Source organism: Poromitra crassiceps, assembly GCF_964638095.1.
Source record: "Poromitra crassiceps genome assembly, chromosome: 2".
Lineage (NCBI taxonomy): Eukaryota > Metazoa > Chordata > Actinopteri > Beryciformes > Melamphaidae > Poromitra > Poromitra crassiceps.
The window spans coordinates 56,048,019-56,068,583 of NC_139624.1; the positions used below are offsets into that span (position 1 = coordinate 56,048,019).

The 20,565-nt window shown below is 43.9% G+C and overlaps 1 protein-coding gene across 1 annotated transcript in view; it reads right to left on the reverse strand.

Annotated features, from left to right (window-relative positions):
• The window catches only part of sema3c (sema domain, immunoglobulin domain (Ig), short basic domain, secreted, (semaphorin) 3C), a gene marked incomplete at its 3' end in the record, with an annotated part of 113,456 nt that overhangs the window by 71,691 nt on the left and 21,200 nt on the right, over positions 1-20,565 (reverse strand). Inside the window, exons 3-4 of the mRNA XM_083632073.1 lie at positions 2,393-2,553; positions 1,567-1,629 (exon numbers count right to left, since the gene is read on the reverse strand). Of these exons, the coding sequence (XP_083488199.1) occupies positions 1,567-1,629; positions 2,393-2,553 (224 nt within the window). The remainder of the gene's footprint in view (positions 1-1,566; positions 1,630-2,392; positions 2,554-20,565) is intronic.

Genomic DNA, 20,565 nt, shown 5'->3' on the forward strand with positions numbered 1-20,565 from the left:
CTGTTAATATTCTTGATCCACCTCTGGCAAACAGATCGGTCCTCTGCACGTCCAGGGAATCTATATTTGTAGCGTTATGTTTATGAATGGTTTCAGACAGGGGCACTCTTCATGTAGTAAAGGCTTGTGTATTTCGCATTCGATTCTCTTCCAAAGCTGAAGTTTGCCACTACTGTTTAGTTGGAGCAGCTGATAACTGCACAGCTTTTTTCCCGATTTCCTAGACATCATTGTCAAAAGTAACGTTGAATAAAAATGTAAACGTAGAAAAATATCAGGAAAAATATACACTCAAGGACAGCTTGCATTCAAACGCGCGTATTTCTCCCAGGAGCCACCGCAGTAATAGAGAGCCGCAGGAATGAGTCCGGAAAACATTGATGCTAACACTCCCGGTTCTTCACTGTTTTCGCCTATGGGATTTTTGAATGGGGTTTTGGCACGATGCTTCAAATAAGGTCTGTGGTTAATGCAAGCTTATTCAAATGTTCAGCAGGATAATCTTCACACATGAGGACCACTTTTATGAGTATTTAAACTTTTACATGCTGTTAAAAAGGCGGCTAGCTAGCAAACGGCTAAATGAGACTACAATGTTGAGTCGACGGGGATATTATACGTCAATAACGTCATCACTTCAAAGGACGAACATGGAAATTACCTTTCCCCCACCTGATTCAGCCCGGGATAATCAGTGCACAGCAGCGCACACATCAACAACACTCCAGGTTGAGTGGTGACGTGATGTGGAAGCCTGTGCGACATTGTGTGTAGTTCTGGGTTAGCTTAGCACAAGCTTTTTACTTCTAGGGCTCGCATTTACGCTTCAAAACTCATGAAAGTGGTCCTCATGTGAAGATTATCCCGCTGAACACTGGTTCGCGTTTGATTAGGATTGCGTTGCCCAGAGACCTTATATGAAGCATCGCGCCAAAAACCCATTAAAAAATCCCATAGGCAGAAACAGTGAAGAACCATGAAGTCCGGGACTTCCGCGTTCCGACTACAAAAATACGTCATCCCTGCGGCTCTCTATGGTGGCTTGTTTAAATCCGGGATTTTGCCGGATTCGTGTATATACTGTTATCGTTATCCAGGCTTGGAATTTCATAATTTTAGGGCAAGGCCTCCGGTAGAACAAAAAGATTTAGGGCACAAATGCAACATGCCAGGGCACAAAGACCATTGAGGGCAGTAAGCAAATTTTAAGCCTACAAAAATCTTTGTGATGCATGAAATTCCCACCCTGGTTGTATCGTATTGGATCATATTCTAACATTATCATAGACACGTATTGTATTGTATTGTATTGTATAGACTGTTTATATATTGTACTTTTATTGATCATGCTTAGCTAGACTTAACTAGACATTCTCTGTAACGCCCTCTGAGAGATGCTTGTGAATTAGGGCTATACAAATAAACTTGACTAATAGCATTGTATTGTATTGTACTGTATTGTATTGTATCAGTATAGTATCATCCTTCAAAAACCTATATCGGTTAAAACCTAAAAAGAACCTAGTTAGTCCAAGATGATGATTCTGGGAGGCTGTGTGTCCTTACCGTTGGATCCTTGCCAGCCATTTGACATTCCTCTATCTTGCTGGTGGACGCAGGCCAAAACACCTGGTGGGAGAGACAGTGCAGGCAGCAGCTTAATAAGGGACCAGTGTGGACAACATGCTGAGGCCAGCTGAAGGACGATTTCTATCAGACTAGAATGAAAGAAAATCACAGGCAAAGTGTGTGGAAAACTAACAAAACAACCACAACAAAATCCTTTAAATGAGTTCTAAAAAGTGATACATCTCGATCGAAGTTTCCAAGTGGAACTGCGTTTGACAGTTGGCGGAAAATGGGGCATTGTCAAACCTGGGACAGGTGCTTCAAGGTCTAGCTCAATGAATATATCAAGCAAATGCCTTACAGCACTCCCCTGGGATCCTAAATGCTTTCCCATCTGTTAATATGCTCTCCATGCCTGTCAATTACTTTGACGATAACTTCACTGCACACCGAGTCTGCATTATCACACAGTTTATGAATCCATCTCAGGGGACTGAACCATTTTAGAGGCTCTTCTGAATAACCCCAAAATGGTTCTGATCATGACAAATATAGTCATTTGCATAATATCACACAGATTATAATAACACCATCGTAGCAGTCATCTGATGTGTGGCATGCGTTCAGCCATTAAATACACTGCCAAATTGAATAGACAATTTGTATTTTCCCCTTTTTTGTGTGACTGAAGAGAAGAGATGCCAGTGCTGCATCAGAACATTTTCCACCTGGAATTTGTTGTTAACCAGAATTATGTGTGGAGAATCAATGGTATGAGGAAGAAGCCCATAGTCATAGAGCATAATGACATGGATGTGCTCACCTTGAGTGTGCCATGGGTGATGTTGTTGATGTCCATGGAGAGGACATGGTCCTTGCAGCCAACATACATCCTGTCCTGGTCCTCATCCATCTGCAGGATCCTGTAGTCCATGGCTTTGTCTGACAGACTATAGTGTTCAAAGGACTGGGACACCTGCAGGTCTGAGAGAGACAGAGACAATAAGGCCAAGAAAAACACTTCATGGCTACTAAGGTCGTGCATGACTAGTTTAAATTGGGATTTTCATGTTTCAAGACGAAGATTTCAGATGTTTCAGCCAAAAGGTCAATGCTGAAGAAGGCCTTTTGGTTCAAACGTCTGTTGCTTCTGTCTGTCCCAGATGACTCATTAAACTTTTGAAGGTGCTGGCCTGTTCTCTTTTTTAATCAGTCCTTGTTGGCCCTGTTTTCTCATTGGAGTGTGCTCGCTCAGGGGCGGACTGGGATCATAATTCAGGCCGGGCATTAGATACCAAGCAGGCCAGGCTGATATGGGCCGACACGCGTGCCGGCGTCCGAAGGGCGGCGGCGAAAAATTTGGGCCATTTGAAGCTCAATTTGGGCCGTTTGAAGCCCAATTTGGGCCGTTTGAAGCCAGATTTGGGCCGTTTGACGCCCAATTTGGGTCGTTTGAAGCCCGATTTGGGCCGTTTGAAGCCCAATTTGGGCCAAGTCCAATTTTACAATGAGATGCACCCACTTTAACCCTGAATAAAGTAATAAAACCACTAGTAAACCAGTAGGCGGCGCCTGGCCTGCTGTTCAGTGAGTGGCCTGGCCTGGCCTGCAAAAAAAAAAAAAAAAAAAAAAAAAAAAAAAAAAATTGCAGGCCAGGCCAGGCCAGGCCACCGGGCATTTGCCCGACGTGCCCGATTATGCAGTCTGCCCCTGTGCTCGCTATTGCTGAATCTGGTCTATAAGCTCTGCCCCTGTGTCTGCAGGTCCCCGCGAAAGAAAGAAAGAAGTGGCCAGGTCGCCGATTATGTCATACAGTTAGTAGCCGCCACGCCTTTATTAGACTGTGGCCCTTTCTCAATACTAAGAATGCATTCTTGTTCTTGTGTTCTTGGGGAGAACGTTGCTAGTCGTTCTTGGAAGAATGAACTTGCTAGGTCACAAGCACACATAATGCTGTTGGCAGTTTGAGACGATGCGTTCTTGAGGTATTGTGCAATACCAGCGCAGATGCTGCCTGCAGTACTACACAAAGCTCAGCTGATTTTGTTGCTCCATTTTTCGCCATAAATGCTCGTAAAGTGGCAAGTATTGAAACCTACGACCTTGCTTGTAGGCATCAAAAGTCATCAGAAATTAATTTAATGATGAAATAAAACTTTAAATTGTAAAAAACTTCCCGGAGCTTATATGGCGTCTTCTCTGCTGCGTTCTCTGCCTCTGCTTATGCCGAAATGAATGCTGGGATACGTGCCTTGCCAAGTTGACACAAGTCACCAACCAGAGCATCCTCGGTAAAGTGGGCATGTCGAGAACACATCCGGGAATTTTTAGCGTTCTTGGCGAAATGTGAACTTTGCATTGGAACAGTACCGTAGTTACTGATGACGTTTCACAGGGACACAAGAACACAAGAACACAAGAACACACAAGAACCCTTATTGAGAAACGGCCCGTGTCTTGTTTTATTACGACATGAAGATCCTGTTTATTTCACTTTCACCCAGAAAATTCAAGGGAAGCCCAGACTACGGAGTATATGTTGCGGGAGATACTTGTAAAAAAAAGCCTTCCTTCAGAGTCTTTCCAATTCATTAAAAGCACATATTGTTCTCACACATGGAGTAAACATCCTTAGACAGCTATTTTCAGCCTGCCTGCTCGTTCCAGAGATAGAGAGCTCTCCACCATACCATCAAAGCCCTTCACTGTTTAAGCCAAACTCATGCATATGTATCGCTTTTTCAATCTGTACTGAGAGCTGGGGGGGTGGAGTGGAGATCTACAGCTTCCACTCCTTTGACCCTTTCCGAGCTCTCTTTTCTTTTCCCTCTAATCAACAAACAGCTTGCCTGTACTTTCCCTCTACGCCTCGGGCTAAAGTCACATGTTCATTATTGTGCGACATACGCTTTTGAGGCTGGGCCTTTTATCTTCAGGTAAAGTGGCGTTTCTGTGCCACCCTCTCTGCAGGGTTTTGTTTGGTGCATTTGCCACGTGAAGCCTGGAGTGTTTCACTTCAAACAAAGACGACTTAACCACTCCAGTCGCAGGCGAGCCCAGCGTTTCCCACCACTCAATTCGCTCTCTCATCTGGCAATGTTGAGGTAAATCCATAGACTATAAAGATATGGACGTGGTCACCATGACATCACCTTGAAGGATCGGGTTTGGCATTTTGACCATCTTTTTTTCTTTAGCCAGAAGTGACCATATTTAGACGAGAAGAGCCGCACAGCGTTGCCAGACGTACGATAATTATCGTATTTGTACGATAATTTCAACCTCTGTACGATGTACGATCAATAATCCCAAAATCCCCCAAATGTACGATAATTTCATCATTTTGTGACACTCAGTCGAATCCTACGTCTATCACTCTATCTGTTTATACATCTCTTCACACAACGTCTTTGCAGCCAATACGTGCTTGAACGTGAGGCACGTCACGTGATGTGAACCTGAGTCATGATTGGTTGGGAGGGAGAAGGAAATAGAACCCGGCACGGCCGCGCACAACCTGAAAACCACAAACACAGACAGTCACAGTAGGTGTGCGTCACAGAGCAGAATGCGGGAAGATACGGGGCGAGTCTTGGAAACTATCAAATAAAACATAAAGGAAACAAGTGGTGCCGACCAGGAGGAACGTGACGACAGGGGAGAGAGGGGAGGGGAGCCGCCTGGACAGCCAAAAAGTAAGCACAGAAAACAAATGTACCCTGACTGAATGGGAAAGCGACACTTTATTCACTGGCTGGCTCAAAGCTGTTGCAGGGTGTGACTCTAAAGCTTTTTGTCGTTGTTGCAACGCAGGCTGAGATCACAGTGTTGAAAAATCATGCCAAGTCCAAAAAGTAGCCTGTGTCAGCCGCAGTCTCCCCCGACATAGCTGGGGGGGGGGGGGGGGGGGGGGTACGATAATTTCACTCCAAAAACTATAATTTTGACCCTCTGGTACGATAATTCAGCATTTACCATCTGGCAACACTGGAGCCGCAGCACAGCCTGCTATTGGTCTGTGATCGGTGAGCTGCGCGATCACTGGACAGGCGACCTGTCAATTATGGCTCAAAGCATAGGCTTTATCGTCTATTTTACACTAAAGGGGACCATAATTTGGTGCTAGTGTTTAATGAGGTAATAAATGAAGTAAGAAGTAGGGACATTTTCCCATGCACTCATTCCTACACAATGGGACCTCTCTTTGCAGCCATAGACTATATATATATATATATATATATGGGTGGGTTATTATGTAAAAAATTACCCCCATACAGTTGACATGAACGGTGAAATTGCAGACCAAATTTTTTTTTTTAAACCAGGCTGTAACCATGTTTATTTATGCTGTAAAGTCAGGCATTTTAACATATGGGTCGGGATTGACTCGCTTTTGCAGCCAGCCTCAAGTGGCCATTCGAGCAACTGTTTTTTGGCACTTTCACGTTGGCTTCATTTGTCAGCCTCGGAGGTTGCAGCTTGGGTAAATAGCCTTAATATGGCAGCGGTATCTTTGAACATTGTTTCATCGAAGGCAAGAGCGTCTTTCGGAGAGCAATGAAGAGCACGCTCACAAAAGATGCTTTGTTTTCACCTGACTCGGCACAATTGAAATTGAAAGTGAAGGTGAAGGGTCCTGTCAGGCTGGAGGAGGTGAATGTGTGTTTAATAAAGAGAAACGCCTGGAAAAGAGATTGCATCAGTCTGGAGCTTCAAAGAGGAGATAGCATGCTACTGTACAGAGCTATGTGCAGCTCTGGAGAGGCTAAAGATACATGCCTGTAGCTCTGCCAGAGCACTGGGAAGTGAGGCGTACCACCAAGGACTCTTTAGAGCAGTGTTTCCCAAACTATGGGTTGGGAGGGACCCAATTTGGGTCACCAACTGGTTGTCAGGGAAACCCATTACCGTATGTTTCTTGTGAGTTGGGTCCCAGGGAGACACTATTTATCTTTTGGGTCCCAAGAAGAAAAAGTTTGGGAACCCCTGCTTTAGAGAGCCAAAGTGAACATCACTTCCTGCCTTTCTCCTTGTACCAGCATCTGAAAAAATATGAATGGTGGTGAACGGAGAGAGATTTTGATTCCATTTGTTGTGCCACGGGGTGCAAGGGTACATTTTGTCAATTTAAAAGATAACTATGCATGTCAAGAAAGTTAAGTCAATCGACTACATCTGCACAACGTCACACCATCAACAACATGGATTGATGGGAGAGACGTTACTTACGTGACTGGTTGTGCGTAGTCTTTCTGATTCATAACTTATAGTGCCACAGTTTTACCACAAACTTTCTTGACATGCATAGTTATCTTTTAAATTGACAAAATATCGAGCATTGCGGTAGTGCAGGCAGGCCACGGATGTCAAGTCCAGCTTAAACCCAGCCCACAGCTATTTAGGAGCTGATCTCAAACCCAGCCCACATCAGCTGACTGCTTAGCTGACACATTCAATTGGCTCAAATCCAACAGGGCGCCCTCTTTAAATCTGCTTTAGGCTGGGTTCACACCGGCGACCCAAGCCTTGCCTATGCCTTGCCTTTACCCACGTTTTTAAATAAGCATCCGTTTTAGTCAACGAGGCAGTGTACACCGGCCGCCTGAGCGTGAAGCCTGTGTGTACCCACGCCTTGCCTGTGCCTTGCCGATTTTATCGTTTAGGCGTGAGTTCTATTTTCAAGCCGACAAGGCGCGTGCAGGCAGGCTTCTTCTGTCAAGCCATGAAAGAAAAACGCGACAATATCCGTGGGAAATGGCAAAGTCAACTGAATTTCAAAATAAGTGAGTTACAACAGTGTTGAGCAGAGAGAGAGAGAGAGATTGACGGGTGGCTATCACGTGGGGCTTTCTCCCTGTCTGCAAACACATCTTCATGAGAGAGAATAGCCACCGAAGAAGCAAGATGGACAATGTTGTTGTGCCAGCACATATTCTTGCAAGATCACCTCTCTAAAATGTCTGACTATAGTCAGACCTGGTTATACATATCCAGCATCAATAGAACATTAAATATATCCGATTTATTTTACCTATGATAATTCGGGACCACACATGAAAAAATACAGTCAGGAGAGAGGAGAGGCGCTTAGTTCACACAGGGAACCTACGCCTTGCCTTGCCTCAACCCACGCCTACAACTGCAGACCTTGAGCTGGGCGTGAACCTATTACACGCTTTTGCGATCACACCGCACGCCTTTGCACGCTGAACCTGGAGCCGAGTCACAATTAAGCGCCTCTTCTCTCTCCCGACTGTATTTTTTCACGTGTGGTCCCGAATTATCATGGGTAGGTAAAATAAATCTGATAGGCTATAATGTTCTATTGATGCTGGATATGTATAACCAGGTCTGACTATAGTCGGACTTTTTAGAGAGGTAATCTTGCAAGAATATGTGATGGCACAACAACATTGTCCATCTTGCTTCTTCGGTCGCTATTCTCTCTCCTGAAGATTTTTTTGCCGACGCGGAGAAAGCCCCACGTGATAGCTACCCGTCAATCTCTCTCTCTCTCTCTCTCTGCTCAACACTGTTGTAGTAACTCCATTTTATTTTGAAATTCAGTTGACTTTGCCATTTCCCACGGATATTGTCGCGTTTTTCTTTCATGGCTTGACAGAAGAAGCCTGCCTGCACGCGCCTAGTCGGCTTGAAAATAGAACTCAGGCCTAAACGATAAAATCTGCAAGGCACAGGCAAGGCATGGGTACACGCAGGGTTCACGCTCAGGCGCCCGGTGTACACAGCCTCGTTGACTAAAACGGACGCCTATTTAAAAGAGTGGGTAAAGGCAAGGCGTTGGCAAGGCTTGGGTCCCCGGTGTGAACTAAGCCTAGCCCCCGTTCACACAGGATGCCGAAGCAACGCTCAACCGACGCTGTACCCACAAGTTTAATTTAGGCGTCCTTGTTAACTGGCGAAGCTGTTCACACCACCCGGCCCGCGCGTGCCACGCTGATGCCTTGCCGAAGCCACACTCACGCCACGCCGAAGCGATCACTCAGGATTGACGCCGAATTTCCATGCGTGATGCTGAAGCCATGAAGCCGTGAGGTATGAAGTCAATGGGAGTTGTGGGCGGGTTCAAGGCGCGAGAGTAGGTGCTGAGAGGAAAAGAGAAGGCATCTTGTGTGAACAGTAAGGGGCGTAGGTTCAGCTTGTGCCTGCTTCAAGCTTCAGTTCTGTTTACTGTACGTTCGGCGTCCTGTGTGAACGAGGGCTTACATTGCTGCTTCCTCTGCAAGCTTTGCAACCCACTTCCTCCCCAGCTCCTTCTTTCATGCTGTGTCTGACTTAAACAATGTCTGTTGTCATTGATGCATGATCTGTTCTGTACCTGGGAGTCTTTTGCTGCTCTCCTTGCCTTAAGGCTTTCCATGTTGCTCATGGAAGGACAAGGAGCTCCCAGAATCTGCTGCTGCCGCTCTCCTCCAGAACAGAGCCATACCGCCAAATATAACTCATGCAAATAAAAGATTTAAATTGATCTAAGTGGTCTTGTGTTTTTGATTAAAGTGGTCCTGACTGAATTACCTTTGCACCCCGTGGGCACAATTCAAACGGGATCAAAAAAGGAACATTTCTCTCCATTCACCACCATTCATATTTTTTCAGAGGCTGGTACAGAGAGACAGGGAGGAAGTGACGTTCACTTTGGCTCTCTATAACAGCTAATCAAAAACAGGGCTCTAAACCCCTGCCAAAAAATACATTACTTACATCCTCCCCAAATAAGCAGTTGAGGGAGAGTCCTACTTTTTGGATCACTTTATACTTCATTTTTTATGCTTATTTAACATCCTTTCAGCTAGCTTCTGTTTTTCCTGGAGTGCACGGTGGTAGAATGCAGTTATTAATGATGGCTAAGTGGAGGCAGATAATCTCATGACTTAAACCTCTATATGGGAGCCAAAGAAGCACAGTTGTTCTGGCTTAGTAATGGCAAGACACGAAGCTCAGTGAAAAAGGTAGGAGGTAAAAGTGCAGGTAACTACAGTAATATGACATGCTCTTGGTGCTGCCTGATAAAAATACAATATAAATGTTTAGCCTATAGCTGACCACTTTCAAATTAGCCATGCTAGCCTGTAGCTACCTCGGTAAGCTAGTTAGTCTACTCACCTGACTGCCATGAATGAAGGAAGTCATAAGTTTAGTATATAATCTTATTCTTCTTCTGGTTTCTTCTGTGCCATTCAAGCATCCCCGTTACCTACTTGTGCTCTAATTATTAGAGCACACACAGCAGGAACTATATAACCAGCGGTGCCTCAGGAGGTCCCTGAAGACCATCAAAGACACAAACCATCCCCACAACAGCCTGTTCTCCCTGTTACCCTCAGGGAGAAGATACAGGGCCCCAAAAGCACGCACAAATCGCTTGAGGGACAGTTTCTTCCCGCAGGAAGACTACACAAATAGTAGCTGTACTGTACCGCACGGTAGATGCTACCATTATGTATGTGTAATGTTTAATTGTATGTTTAATTAGGTATATGCTATTTGCACCTGTACGTCAAATACGTCGAATTCAAAATGTTTAAAGGCCGGCTTTACCGTGGGGAATATGAATATATATTAATTCTTAAAAAATCTTAAATTTCGAATCCGTTGAAATTTTTGAAATTGCTTGTTCACAGCCAGAGAAAAAAAAAATGAAAAAAAAAAAAAAAAAATGGGCCAGGTGACGCGTTTCGACGCGAAACGCGTCACCTGGCCCAATTTTTTTTTTTTTTTTTTTTTTTTTTTTTTTTCATTTATTTTTTTCTCTGGCTGTGAACAAGCAATTTCAAAAATTTCAACGGATTCGAAATTTAAGATTTTTTAAGAATTAATATATATTCATATTCCCCACGGTAAAGCCGGCCTTTAAGTACGTCCAAAGTAGGCACATGACATGTGCACCTATGTGCAGTGAATATGCCACTGTCTCTGACTTGTCTTATCACTCTACTGCCTTATTGCTTGTTGTGTCTCGTGTTGTTTTTGCACTCATATGCCCTGTTATATTTGTACTATGTTGTAAACGGAGTTCACAGCACAAGAATTTCACACGTGATACTTGTACTACGGAGTGACAATAAAAATCTTGAATCTTGAACAAGTAGTAGTAGTTTATTAGAGTCTAATAAACGGTTATTCTTGTTCCGCCCACTAACACATTTTCTTTTTGCCTCCCGAGCAGCTCTGCCTCTCGGAGAGATGTTTGGAGAAGGAAAACTCAATTTAATTCATTTCCACATTATGATACACTCCTGTCTTTCAAGCGTTCCTTTTGACAGCGTCCCCCCCCCAAGAACATTCCACAAGGGGAACAAATTGTTCAGAGGGGTGTGGGGTGAGATGAAATAACTGTTAATATTATGGTGAACTTTGTGTTGTTTTCTCAGTGGGGGAAAATAGGAGACTTTCATGCTCCCTTGCGAGGGTGGAAGGCCTCTAAGCCCGGTGCTGAGATGGGACGCAGCGCGGGTGGGGTGGGGGTGGGGTGCATGGACCCCTCCAACAGCCCAGCTTATTGCCTGAGAGAGAAGCCTACCCTCTGCACATACCATTGGATCCAGTATCTTCTCAGTGCTCAGCCCCCAGTCCCACACAAACCTCAGTCATGCCGGCACTGTCTGCAACAGACCCAAATCCAAAGTTGACATTACAGATAGTGCACCTGCTCTGTCAGAGGGAGGGGGGCTGCTATCAAGAAGTGTCAACATTTTTCATAGTCATACAATATATCCACTGGGAGCGGGATTGACCAAGACCAATGCCAGCTCATAACCCACGAATAAGGTCTTAGACTGGGATAAGACTGCAACTAGTGTTTTGTGCGCAAGTGAGTGAGTGAGAGAGGGTGTTTGCGTGTGTAGGTCCGTGCGTGTCCTTTAACCAATATATGTGTCATCTGTTCAAATACAGCTTTCATGTATTTTCAAAATAAGATCTAATAGCGTCATTGAAAACTCTATGGACTCTATGGTCATACTTATAATTTTTTTTTGTAATAAGACAGTGGAACTGTTTATTGAAATCCAAAAGCGGAATTGGGGCTTTTCCCCCCCATCTCAGTGATGGATAAATCACCTGACCACATGTGATTCATCAGTCATGAGTTTAAATAGAAATTCCTCTTAGTTGAGATCACTCGAGAGAGCAAACGTGTCAAAAGTGTTTGTGGACATCGTTACTCAAGCAGCGTGTTGTGGACAGTGTGGACATCATTACTGAGCAACGTGTTGAGGACAGTGTGGTTTGGACATCATTACCCAAGCAGCGTGTTGAGGACAGTGTGGACATCATTACTCAGCAGCGTGTTGTGGACAGTGTGGTTTGGGGTGCAAATTAAGCATGCCACTGATGCCAAGGGATAGAAGAACTATAGGCCTGTTGTGCTCTGCGTAAACAGGAGGATCTGGGCCTTTTGGGGTGACTTTCCTTGGAAAAATGTGAATGTGAGGAGGACCCCACCCTTGACAGTAAGAGAGGGAAGAGGGCGGGTTGGCGTGTTGGATAAGCCGAGTTCACGTCAGCTGTGAAATGTCTCATTCAGTGTTGTTTTGCCACAGCTGGAGGATGGAGACAGGGCTGCTGTCCTCATTGCAGACATGGGAGGGAGAGAGAGAGAGAGAGAGAGAGAGAGAGAGAGAGCAAGGAAGCAGGGGTTGAGCAATGGCAGTTGGTGGATTTTCTATTATGCATGAGGGCAGGTGGGCCTTACAGCTCCCCGTAGACCTCACAGCATCCCCAACGTCCCTCCGTTGACTTTGAGCTTTGACCCATGGTGCCCCATTGGTTCCGTGCTGATACGATCCATAGTGATCCATGCACCGGACAGCGGGGATGGCGGACGGGCCAAGGTAGTGAGCGGAGAGCTAAGACTCTCGCTTTGAAGTGGTTTATTTGTGTGAGCTGGTCAAGCAGAAGCAGCACAAAAGCCTTTTGTTGGGCAGGGAGAGCGCAGGGGTCATTCAATATTAAACAGCTACACTGCTGCAGAGCGGGCCATCTCATCTCAAGGCAGATCTAATTTAAATTCATGTAAATTCATAAAAGAAAGCTGACGGTTTACTGTAGCTTTGGAAAGGTCATTGATGTCACAGATGGCCTGATGAATACACATTAGACTTTACATGCTGTGTCAGTGGATGCTTAACTGACGTCATTCTCTGCATAAAAAAAATCAAAAAACAACAACAGCAACAACAACACCGATGGCCCTTTGGTCCAAGACTGCAGGATAACAGAATAACATGTCGACATTGTACGTTTCTGCGATCCATGGACACGTAGAATATCACGTTTCTGAATGAAAGATACGCTGCATGTCGTGTTTCTAGACATTTCACGTCAGAGAGTCTGCTATTGAAAAAGTGCGGTGCAGTCAGGGTGCTGTGTGTGGTCGGGGTGGATGAGGGCATAAACACTTGCCTTTCACACCAGAGGGCTGTTAGGTCCCCAGGCTTTCCAAAGTCTACATTTCACTGTTAAGTCACATTTACACAATTTTTATTGTAAATTTTTGTTTGTATGTTTATTTTATTGTTTATTGTTTTATTTGCATTTAACGTTGGAAAGGCAAAGTAACCACCATTTTGTTTCACATTTACATTGAGATTGTAGGTTTGCAGAAACGGCCACGTTTTCGAGCTGACTGATTTTACGTTGAGATTGTGTATCTGTGGATTGTAGAAATGCACAATGCCGACCGACATTCTATTCTGGCGATTGGGTTGACTTTTTATGTGTGTTGTTAATACACAGAATTCATACAAAGTCTTGAAAGTTTGGAAAATGCTTGATTTTTACCGTCATGTTTTTAAGGTTAGGAATATGCTTGAATTTGAATATACTCCTTGAAAAGTGCTTGATTTTCAACATAATCTGGTCTTTCAAATGAAACGTTGAAAATAATTACACACTAAAGAAGGGTAGAATAGCTAGATAGATTAGCAAGCATTAAATAATCACGATCAAAACATACAATCAAAGTTAATATGAACAGCTAGTAAAATAAACAGTGACAATATACATTGATTGTTGTGGGTATAAAGGAATATTGTCAACTTTATTTTTCACAATTGCATTTACAGTAACAATTTAGATGTGAGGATAAAGGCTTTGAGAGTCTGATTTCTGGGGGTTTTGGTCTCTTGAAAGGGCTTGAAAAGTGCTCGATTTGTATTCTTAAAAAGCTGTATGAACCCTGAATACAGCTCTACAGAAAAGGTATCTGAAGCAACTACAAGATGTGATCACCTTGCCATGTAATGCAGTGTTCTGTCAACTGTAAGAGAAACTTATTGTTCAAGGACATCGGGCATACCAAGGCATACAATCGTTCAAGGATCTGACCCAGAGAGGCAACAAGCTACCAAGTCCCACAGAGTAAAAAGAAGAACATTTACTTTTTTGTGTGATTGTGGTGAACAGCCAAGTGGAAAAATAAATAAATGTGGGCAAGGACTTGTCATTGTACCCCCTGTTGGTTTAGCAGCAATTAAAGTGGAGAGGAGAATGCAGTCCCTGAGATGAGAGAGGGGAGTTGCTGTTTGCTCCTTTGATTACATAGCCACGAGGGGAAAGGCAAGACCGCAAGGAAGCATCCCTCAGGTTCTCAGCCCATAACACTTTCTGACAGACTAGACCTCCAAAATTGTTTGTGTGATCAAATGACCGAGTTTGACAGCTTCCAGCGGTAAACAACCCTGCCGTGGTTTTGGTTTTGGGATCTCCGTACAAGGAGCGCTTCATCGTAAATGCGGGATCATAAAAATGAGAGATTCACTGTGGCTGGAAAGTATGTGGGGATCTTTATGAGAGCGACTCTAGATTGGGATCACCCCAGGCTGAGTTGAGGGACTGGTGCCAACTGTCTGGATCTCCTATTCCGATCTGCTATATCTGACGGGACATAGCAAGATTTGGCAGAACGAGACATTAGACCCTGTGTTGCCATCATGGTTTCTTTTGAAAGGAAGTGTGGCAGAAGTGGTTAAGACGGAATAACATACTGTAGTACCGTTTGCACATTTCCCTTAATTTCCACACGAGGCAGTGCATGGCCACATGTGTTTACTAACATGAGGGGAGACTACTGTTGACATGAAAAGTGATAAAAAAAAACCACAGTGAAACCATATGGGGTTATTTTGTCCGCTCTTTGTGGAACATTGGTTTTGCCCTTGAGAAGCAGAGATCAACAGGGGCAACTATATATCAACACGGGCAACTAAGTTGACTGTGTGAGGAGAGGTCCGTCTTTTTATATATTTTTTATTTTCAATTTTAACAATATAAACAAAAACGAACAAGCTCAGACACAGGAATGGAAAAGAAACAAAAACATACATATCGACAGTTATTATAATGTGGTGCTACCATCCATATAGGGTGCTTATGTGTAGGGATGCACCGATCGATCGGCACGTGACCGGAAATGGCCGATTTTCACGTGATCAGCCTCGATCGGTGATCTGCGCCGGTCACTCTAAAATGCCGATTCTGTGAGCCGATTTTCAAGTGACGTCCGCGCACCCAAAAGCAGCGAGACAGAGACGGATGAGTTGCAGCCAAAACAAAAGCTGCCACTACACACATGCCACAGCATGTCTTCGTCGGTGTGGAGCCGCGGAGGGGCCGGGTAGGTTGGAGTCCACTCCAGTCTGAGCGGCTCGCTCCACCTCACCCCTCTTCCCCGACCAGCTGCAGTCCACATCACCGCTGCCTGCTGCTGCTGCTACTATCTGTCAGTCACGTTGTCGTGGATACAGCCAGGAGAGGACTTTTGTTTCGTATTGCGAATAGAACGACGAACATAATAATAAAACGCATCGGACCAGTGTGCAAGGTTTTCTGTGCGAGATGATTTTTTTCCGAATGGCGGATTAAAAAAAACGCGCTCTGTGTAAACTACGATATTCAAACTGAGTCAACTCAAACTCATTTCCTCATCTAGGCTACTCAATAACAGCCAAATCCACAACTGTAGAGTGGGCATGGCTTCGAAGGTCTCTGGGCTTCAGAGCTATAGGCTATAAACTCCTTGTCCATGGATAACATTTTGACGTTTATTTATTTTATTTTATTAGTTTATTTGGCAGGGACATAGGCCTATAAAAACATTAAACCCCATAGGGGAAGATATGCTTTGTAATAGATTTAGCCATAGGCTACTTTCCATCTGAAGCGCCTGTTCTGTTGCACCTTTTTTCTTTTGGAAAAGTAAATGCATGATAGCTGTGGGATATACTGGAATTAATTGTTTTATATTCATTGTATTTACACAAAAAAGAAAAGCTCTGTCCAGTAACCTGGAACACTTTTATTTTGAGATGTTTTTGAGTGAGATCGTCCTACCTCATGCAAATGATAAGAAATGTGACATGAATGTTAATTTTCTATTAGGCTAAAGTAAAAAAAAAAAAAAAGCAAAATAACCCGCCAATTATTGTTCTTAGAAAAATAATCGTAATCGGCAAAAATCGGTATCGGCAAGTCAGACTATTCAAAAATCGGAAATCGGAATCGGCCAACAAAATCGCAATCGGTGCATCCCTACTTATGTGCTTGCAAGAGATGTCGTGCATGGAGTCCCACGCAAGGCGTCCAACAGGAACAAGGCGGGCAAGTCACCCACCGCCCCCAACCTCGTCGAGGTAGGCTAAAAACAGGTCCCAAATAGTTAGAAACCTTTTAAGTGAGTTGGTTCTCAGGGATCTGTGCCTCTCCATCCTTATAACAGAGATCATGTACGTCAACCACAGTTGGAAAGAAGGTGAAGAGGGGGACTTCCATTCTTTCAGAATGAGTTTTTTGGCAACAGTTGTCCCCAATGTCAGAGACTGTTGCACAGCTGTGGGGAAACCCAGAGAGGTCTCCGAGCAGCCAAAGATGGCGAGTTCTGCTTACGGCTGAAGGGTTATTTTGTAGGACTTATAGAGTACCACTCAAATATTTTGGCACAGAATCCCGTCAGTAAAGGGCAGAACCAGAAGGCATGAGGTCCGTCTTTTTGATGAACACCAGTGTCTTGAACACAAGCCAAAAGGTCTCTACACCCCATTACCACTTCAAGGTCGGGCTGTCGACCAATTACAAACCAGTGTTTGTGTCTCCCATGCAAATCAGCCCTGCTCAATTGGCTTGCTACCTGAAAGGGCAGCATGAATAAATTAACTCCATGCTAATACAGCTCTGTCTCCATTCACTTTGAGGAGGACCTGTCCTGTGGTCATCCGGGGCAGCCGGTGGGAGGACCTAAATCCCTCTTGATAAATATTGGAGCAGGGGCTTAGACGCCCCCTCGCAATTCATCTCTCCTCACAAGATGGAGTGGCTTTCATCACAGAAGCCTGACTTCAAACCGTCGGCCAAATGCCATTGCTCTTGATCCAGACAATGCCAAGAGATCCTCAGTTGAGTTCTGGATGGCTGCATCTACCCAACACAGTGTTGTACATACTACACCAGTAAAATACTTTATCCTGGCAACTGACAGAGGCCCTCTAGAGATAAAAAAGTAGCAGTAGTCCGAGTGGGACTGTCTGTCCGTTTCTCCTTGGCGACTTGGTATGCCCGATGCTATACAGTAAAGACTGGTGGTATATTTTCAGATATGCCAGAGGGGAACAGTAAGGTTTTGTGCCAATGCGAGGAGTTCCCCTGTCCACAGACCACCCAGGACGTCCTGTGCTGGCTGACAGAGTCGTCCGATTGTCTATCCAGCAGGCATACTCTGCATTCCCAGGCAGGGTGCACAGAGCACGCTCGCCGCTCAAACATCAGCAGCACGCACTTACTGTACTCCACAGACCCACTGCACTGCAACGGCTCGTCATGGAGAGGAGCCAGAGTCAGGCTGAGAGCGGAAAACACTTCATATCTACTGCGTCTCATTAATTTTCCTATTGTTGGCTGTCGCGTATTTTCTATATCCAGACATTTGTAATGGGAATCACATGGCCGCATGGAATACCTAAGCTCTTATGTATGCCTTCTCTCCCATCGACTTCCCAAAGCAGACAGTATGTCTATATATGACATGTGAGCCAAGACTATACTTTCCCCTGTTAGAGTGTGTGTGTGTGTGTGTGTGTGTGTGTGTGTGTGTGTGTGTGTGTATGTGTGTGTGTGTGTATGTGTGTGTGTGTGTGTGTGTGTGTGTGTGTGTGTGTCTGAGGCAGAGTGATGTTATCCAGTACCAAGATGAACTGCTGGGGCTTCATAGCATGGCCGACTCCTAAGGTGTTGGCTAATATTCCCTGCAGGAAAGCTGAAACCCGAGATGCTAACCTGTCTATCACTCTAGCCCACTGGCGAGCTAGTTTGCTTTCCCAATGCCCTAATTAGCACCTGACCTCCCCCCTTCACCTGTCACAGGCAGTCACCCCCCTTAACGCCCATCCCTCGGCCTCTTGGCCAACCCGAGCCATGACCTCTCACACCCACACCAGGAGCCTCCAGTTACCTCTCACCTCCAGCGGCCGGTAAATCACAGTGTTTTTACTGCCATGGAGGCTCAGAGAGTCTCTCAGGTCCAGGGAGAAGCTGGCAGGAGATATGGGTCAGAGGATTCTCAGAGTGGATGGATTTACTAGTCGTGTAGGAGAGAGACACAGGGAGAGGCTACACCAGGTGGGACTCCTGGTGACGTTTTGTCACGTTAAAAAGCTACATTTCCTCAGTGGCATCATGACATCACCAGGGTCGAGAGGTTGTTTCTGTGGTGTTGAGTAATGGCGAGGATTTGTGGGAAGAGGGGACAATGCCAAATGCACCTGTTTTTTTCTGTAAAAAGTCTTGCAGATGTCCATAGGCAACATTCTCTTTTTTGATACAGGTGCTTAAAGACAATTCATGCAAGCCATTACATATTTGCACTAATGGAAAAGGAATCTGCCGTAAGCCTTCCAGTGATAGTGAATGTTATAGTGTTGTTCTACTGCACACTTTTCTTCCTTTTCATGACTTGCTTCTTAACGGTATCGGTATAAGAGAAGTCGAACAATCCACCAACTTAAATTTGGAAAATACCTGCAATACGCTGCATAGGAAAGAATCTTAAAGAACACATCTGTAAAAACGGTTCCATAAGGAAAATGCGATAATGCAAAGCTCTGAGCAAAGGAATTTCCATTTGACATTGTCCGTCCTCTGAAAGATACTGCCTTTGCTCATATTGATGTCCATTGATTCTCTTTCAACATGTTGTGCAGGAGGAATAATAAAACATTCAACAGGGGGTCAAGGTCAGACGCAGGAATGGCAAAACACCGAGGCAGACAGAGAAAGGCAAGCTGACAGGAGCTGTCAAACATCTCGCACACTGTCCACCCCGAGGCATCACAAAGCTGTCGCTCACTGCACCCGCCGCCAATAGCTGGAAGTCCTATAGGACACAAGGAAACTGCACACAGACGCATACGAGCACACTCTCATGAATGCATGTATAGACAGTCACACACACACTAAACTGACCAGACGTCCGCCATTTTCAGGGACAGCCCCCGTTTTTGGTGACCTGTCTCCAGGTGGAACTGTCCCCGATAATGTCCCTGATTTTCTACTCCTCATCTGCGGCCAACATTACTGTCTTTCAGTGAAGATGCTTATATATAGCATAACATGAAACTTTACAACCACAAACTAAAGACCTAGGGCATTCAGGGGATGTATGGCTTTGTACGGATATTGACAATAAGGAGGTTTCTGAGCAATCTCCAGAAGAGAAGTGCTCAACACCCAATTGCAAAAAAAAAAAAAATCTTACAGAAATCTCCAAATGTCAAATGTTTTTGATAGCAAATCGCAACATTAATTTTTCTAATGGTGTTCCTCAAGGTCTTGGTGTCTTAATGTGGTATTTTGGAGGGATATCAGTCGGCCTGCACCATAGTTTATTACAGTACAATAGTTACCATGGTCAAAATACATGACACCGGAATTGCCCCCCCCCCTTTATTTCATATATATATGTGACATATTTGTCATTATTTGTGGATTATGAAGCAGACTAATCATGTATTATTGTCATTATTTGTGGATCATGAAGCAGACTAATCATGTATTATTGTCATTATTTGTGGATCATGAAGCAGACTAATCATGTATTATTGTCATTATTTGTGGATTATGAAGCAGACTAATCATGTATTATTGTCATTATTTGTGGATTATGAAGCAGACTAATCATGTATTATTGTCATTATTATGGATCATGAAGCAGATTAATCATGTATTATTGTTATTACTTATGGATCATGAAGCAGGAAAAAGGGATGGAAAAAATAAAAAAATAAATAAATAAATAAATAAATAAATAAATAAATACATAAATAAATAAACAAAGACAATTAAAAAAAAAAAAAGTAAAAAAGTAAAAAAATAAAATAAAATAAATCATGTACAACTATTAAATATGCATTATAAAGTATGAGCAGGAAGCATGTTCTTTTTTGTTTTTCTCCTTTTTTGTTTTCTTTTCTTATAAAGATTCACACTTGTTTTTCTTTCTTTGTCATGTGCTGTATGTGAATAGGGTGGGCAAAATAAGCTTTTAGCTTCAGCCCATACCTTTTTTTGGTCAAGATCCATGTAAAATGTGTTATGTCTATGGTTTTGATTCTATGAAATAGAGGTATTGTACATGGTGTTTGGATGACCAAAAATAAAAAATCTGCAAATCAAATCAATCAAATCAATATATAATAATATTGTAATATTGGATATTTTAATGATATATTGACTGCCGACCTGGAAATGTCCCCGATTTTAATTTAGGAAATCTGCACACACCTACACACACCTACACACACACACACACACAGTCGGCCCAGCTATTTTTATGTCTGTATTCCCCTGCCGACAGCCTTGACAGGTCCCTGGTTTGCACTGCCAGGAATTCTCCATAATCGAGGAGCATCACTGATTTTATTTCAAAGGCTTTATTATGTTTACCATTGGAAAAAGGAGATGCATCTACTAAAGTGCAGGTCTAATGCA